At 45.7% G+C, this 4,696-nt stretch overlaps 3 protein-coding genes across 3 annotated transcripts; 2 read left to right on the top strand and 1 right to left on the bottom strand.

The window, feature by feature from the left end:
* Window positions 1–768: 768 nt before the first annotated feature.
* On the top strand, window positions 769–1,856 carry P152DRAFT_503169 (uncharacterized protein; the record flags this gene model as incomplete). The annotated part of the gene is made up of 3 exons (XM_033682342.1): window positions 769–939; window positions 1,011–1,193; window positions 1,443–1,856. 3 exons carry the CDS (start codon window positions 769–771, stop codon window positions 1,854–1,856), a joined length of 768 nt encoding a protein of 255 aa, XP_033529464.1.
* Window positions 1,857–2,582: 726 nt separating this feature from the next.
* P152DRAFT_469291 (uncharacterized protein) lies at window positions 2,583–3,545 on the top strand (the record flags this gene model as incomplete). Its single annotated transcript, XM_033680886.1, has 2 exons — window positions 2,583–2,915; window positions 3,180–3,545. 2 exons carry the CDS (start codon window positions 2,583–2,585, stop codon window positions 3,543–3,545), a joined length of 699 nt encoding a protein of 232 aa, XP_033529463.1.
* A 198-nt stretch (window positions 3,546–3,743) lies between these two features.
* Window positions 3,744–4,548, bottom strand: P152DRAFT_425990 (uncharacterized protein). The gene is made up of 3 exons (XM_033677247.1): window positions 4,425–4,548; window positions 4,137–4,375; window positions 3,744–4,087 (listed from the first exon to the last, which is right to left on the bottom strand). Exons 1-3 carry the CDS (start codon window positions 4,492–4,494, stop codon window positions 3,749–3,751), a joined length of 648 nt encoding a protein of 215 aa, XP_033529462.1. The 5' UTR covers window positions 4,495–4,548; the 3' UTR covers window positions 3,744–3,748.
* Window positions 4,549–4,696: the final 148 nt, after the last annotated feature.

Raw genomic sequence — 4,696 nt, 5'->3', positions numbered from 1 at the left:
ACGTATACCCGCTACCCTGGAAGATCCACCCGAGCCTCTGACCAGTGCCCCTCCGTTCATCCTTGATATTCTTCATTCTGCCGCGAAACAAGAAACTGAGGCGGCTACCAAGGATCATATACCCCTTTTGGATTATCCTATTAATATAATGGATTTACTCATTAGCAAAGACCTCATTGCCATAAAGGAGTTCGACCTAGTTCAGCTCACTGTCCGTTGGTGCAGGCGCAATAATCAAAGTTTCTTAATTATTCTAGTTTCTTTAACTTCAGAGCATTGACCGACGAGGAGCAAAGGTGGCTTCTCGGAGAGTTGCCGCCCACGAATTCTGCTCCTGGGATTGCCAGAAACGGGCTATTACAGTCAAGCCTCGTACTACCGGAAGAACTTCATCGCTTCGGGCTTGACCATCATGGTCTTCACTGGAAATGTGTCTTTAATTCATCTTCCGAACGAATGGGGCGGTTTATGAGCAGCACCTGCCGGGCCTAGGAGATATTTCACAAGAAACTCATTTTGTTCCGGCCTGACGAACGCCTAGTGCTTGCTATCTATATCCCGAATAAATTACCAAAGGCAAGCGAAGCGCATGTTGGCTCCACTGTGCGGGTTTTTGCTTTACCACAGTCTCAAGGGGCAAATTCCCCAGAGTATCGCGTTAAGCCTACTACTGTTCACTATCGACTGTACTTTAATGAGTCTACTTTCCAACTCTATGATAAAAAGCGGGAGAACACCTTCGTTTTCTTGACACGGGGTCAAATGGATATGTCTTCTTTCCCTAGAAGTGGGAAAAAGGGTGATACGCGGAGACGGAAGCAAGTCACAATTGACGAGTCGATCAGCTTTGATTTCAGGGCAAGCATTGCGCTTAACAAGATCAGCAAAGATGTACAGACACATGTCGGACGAATAAATAGAGCAGGAATACTGGCTGCTGTGAGTATCAAATTCCGTGTCTCTTTATGAACCTAGGACTGTAGGCTGACTCCTAGTCCTGTTATTTCCAGGAAGCATATGTGATCAGCAACCGTGACGTGCAGTCCATGGATATATTGGATCAATGGCTTCATTATATTGACACCGAAGAAATACTTCCGCTCTTCGATAAAATCAACAAAGACTATAACAAACCCAAGCTCCCAGGCATTGACTGGGGCGATCCTGGTATTTCACAACGGGTGGTTGAAGTTGTAAGGGACAAGAATCTATCCAAATTACGAACAATCAACTCATTTGGCGAAATTAGGCAGATTCTGGAGCTCCTCGAGTCGTGCGACGAGTATTTACATCTCCGAGTGGTTTATATCGAACTACTTCGCCTCGAAGCTAATGGGACTTTTGAAGTCACGCCGTATAGCCGTGGCGCCTGCTCAGATGTTCCAATTTTGCTTCTCAATTTTCTTCAAAAGGCTCCTTATCTGATCTCTCTATTTTTTTAGTCTCAGACTTGGGCGCGTCAAAAAGAGGCTCTTTATGACATCTTCACCGATCTTGGCCCAGCACTCCTGAAGGAACTAGTCTTGGCCGCAAATACCTTCCAGTATGCCGTCTATCAATCTTTTCTGCTTTTACTGCAGAACTTACAGCAACTCTCCCTTCACAACTTCGCCGACCTGGTCGAACTTATTTCACTGACCATCTGCGATGCCGAGCTTGCGATTGAGCTATTGCTCGAGTGTCTCGAACCGGAAAGCCAAAGACTGTTGGTCGGCAATGCAATAGAAATCGACCAAATTACGAAGTGCTTCATAGGACTTGCACTTAACCACATCGACATGATTTCCAATGCCCAAAGATTTGCTATGTCTCCGATACCGCTAATGTTGAAAGGCGTTGGTCAAGATGGCTACTAGGTCGCCATGAGTGTGCTCCGAATTGACGCTCCTAGATCACTTGATGTGGGAGACCATGTCCGAATGTGTCCATCCCAGCCACCACACAATGCTCCAGTTTAGCAAATGAGTGCGATTGATGCTATAGTTATCCGGTCGGACCTAGCGACGGCTTCCTTTCGATGTCTGCATCGTTTACCATCTTATGCAGAGGACTGTCTCTGGGAAATCACCAGCTACAGATCCTTTGTGACCGCTAAGACCATGTTCGATGCAGTCCACTGTTTTTATTCACAAAAGGTAGAGTGTTGCAAGCTGTACACAACACTCGCGGGCCTTGGCTCCAGTCAAATTCAGACTCTACAAAAAGCGCAGCCGTTCAAGCCCTATCCGATGCTGAATAATAGTCAAAACAAAGCACTTGAAGCAACAATGGCGAATAATTGCACCTTCATTTGGGGGCCACCAGGTACAGGCAAAACACATACAATAGCCGTCATCTTAGAACAGATGCAGATCTACTTCGAGCATTTGAGGATACTAGTAACGGCACCCACACATAGTGCGGTAGACAACATTCTCAGAAGTTATATAGCGCAGTAGGGAGCAAAGCAAACAGGAGCAGTTCCGTTACGGGTCTCTACACGTGTATGTCTTTGTCCGTTCTATTCTAAATATTGCGATGACTGACATCCAATGTAGCTCCAAAAGGTCTCCTTAGACCTCCAGCAGTATACCTGTGATGCCATGTTTGGGAGAAACATTACAGAGAGCGCTCATGGTCATCAAGAAGCCCGGGCTCGTGTTCGTGAGGCACAGTTGATATTTACCACTTGTACCGGTTCCGGACTCGGCCTATTGCGTTCCGAAAAGTTCGACATTGTTCTCATCGACAAGGCTTCTCAACAGACCCAGCCAGAGAGCCTTATCCCTCTTACTAAAGGGTGTCAGCGGGCAGTCTTTGTCGGTGACCATGCCCAATTCCATGCCACAGTTCAGAAACATGCAGTTGTTGCTGACTTCGATACTTCCCTGTTCGAAAAGCATTACAATATGCCTGATATACCCGGAGTTGCGAAGGTTATGCTTGACACTCAGTACAGAATACATCCCGACATCTGCGCTTTCAGCTCGAGAGAATTCTACAATGGCGAGCTAAGGTCCGCAGAGATCAACTCGGAATTGATCTTGCCTCCGTCCAAATTTCCATGGCATAAACGAATGGTCTTCTTGCAGTGCTCTGCTCCTGAAGATCTTGGCCACCAATCAAAGTCCAATCAGGGCCAAGTGCAACTCTGTAACGTGGTTTATAAGTTGCTCCAGGTCCCTGAATCGGTAAATCAGTCGAACCCAACACGCAAGCCAATGGAAATCGTCATAGTAACGCCATACACACGACAAATGCAAATTCTCAAACGCACCCTCCCTAGCTCGAAGGTTCTCTGCATTGACGGGTATCAGGATTGGATGGCCGACATTGTGGTTTTTGTCAGCGTACGATGCAACGTCCATTTTGACATTGGCTATCTCCAAGACAAAAAGCTCTTAAATATGGCCCTGACGCGAGCCAAATCAGGTATCATCTTCATAGGCGACAGATTAACACTGACTGGTATGTCAGAGGGTACCCCTGAAACGGAAATCAAGGCGATTTGGGCTAGACTTTTGAAGAGCTGTGCGCAGTTGCAACTTCAGACAGACACCTCCTAGGTGGCTTGAGGAAGGGAAGAGAATACTCCGATGAGATTATGGATCATGGCGTAAGAAGAGAAGTAAATATAAATTATGAAGACGTTTTGAGACGCTCGCTACTACCTCGGCTTCGTTCTTTATAGAATCAAAACGCTCCATAATATCGCGATCGGATTCGAACTAACTTAAATCTTTTTATTTATAAAGACACTTATTCCGATTCAAGAAACTACGAATGATATTCCCTTCCTCAATTCCTCCAACATTGGCACTGCTGTCCCTAACCCCTGAACACACTTTAAAAGCGTATTCTTCAAGTATTCCGTGCTAGCAGCAGAGTTCTCCACTTGCTCTTGAAGGTGTTGATTACTCTCACATATCTTACGTAGCTGTTCTTCTGAACTCTCACGGAGTCTGCGGTACTGTTCATCTGTAAGTTTTGCTCGCTCAGATTCTACGACGGCCTTCTCCTTCCATGCTTCCATCTCCTCCAGCAGCTTGATATTTGCACTTTGAAGATGCTCAATCTTCGTGCTAAAGCTGATGTCGTCCAATTGTAGCTATATTATGTAATTAGAGAAGTCTGAGGACACGGTATATTTGACTTACCGGTGTTAGCTGATTTAATTTGTTTGTATCATTCGTACTTGCATACACTGCCTCAAATGAGATTCCAACACCTTCGCATAAGGCTTTATATGCATTAATAGAATGCTGACTTAGATTCTTAGAGAAGATCTCCGAGAAAGCCAGATGCTTCTCAGGCAAGATCTTCCAAGCGTATGGATCATTTGGTCCCGGACTGAGACGAACTTCGGATGGCTTTACCATGATTCCAAGCGTGTTTCCTTTAAGTGTTTTTAGCAAAACGCTGATAGAAGTCTTTAGTGAACTTACGAATGTGGCTTGAGAGTCTCTCTCGACACGACACCCTCCAATTATCGCGGTCAACGTTACTCTGACGCATCTTTCCGTTCCCGATTGCGTCCTCTTCTACACTTCTACAGCGAAGAAATGCCTGGAGGAACGAAGTTCCTTAAGGTCTTTGGTCGCACGAGGGGAGACAACAAACTTTCTAACTAGACCTTAAATCACATGATATTCACGTGAGTTTTACGTGGTTTGTACTCCTCCTACCCCAAGTCCCCAACCTTCGTCGACAATCCAAA

The sequence above is a fragment of the Eremomyces bilateralis genome (assembly GCF_010015585.1).
Source record: "Eremomyces bilateralis CBS 781.70 unplaced genomic scaffold P152scaffold_71, whole genome shotgun sequence".
Lineage (NCBI taxonomy): Eukaryota > Fungi > Ascomycota > Dothideomycetes > Eremomycetales > Eremomycetaceae > Eremomyces > Eremomyces bilateralis.
Note: the sequence above shows the minus strand (reverse complement) of the source record. Positions and strands in the feature narration are given on the sequence as shown.

Excerpts from the sequence above, each read along its gene's own strand:
- P152DRAFT_425990 (XM_033677247.1), bottom strand. The coding sequence starts at position 4,494 with ATGCGTCAGAGTAACGTTGACCGCGATAATTGGAGGGTGTCGTGTCGA. Across the intron at positions 4,376-4,424 it reads GAGACTCTCAAGCCACATTC|GAAACACGCTTGGAATCATG; the intron begins GTAAGTTCACTA and ends AAACACTTAAAG. Across the intron at positions 4,088-4,136 it reads AATTAAATCAGCTAACACCG|CTACAATTGGACGACATCAG; the intron begins GTAAGTCAAATA and ends TACATAATATAG.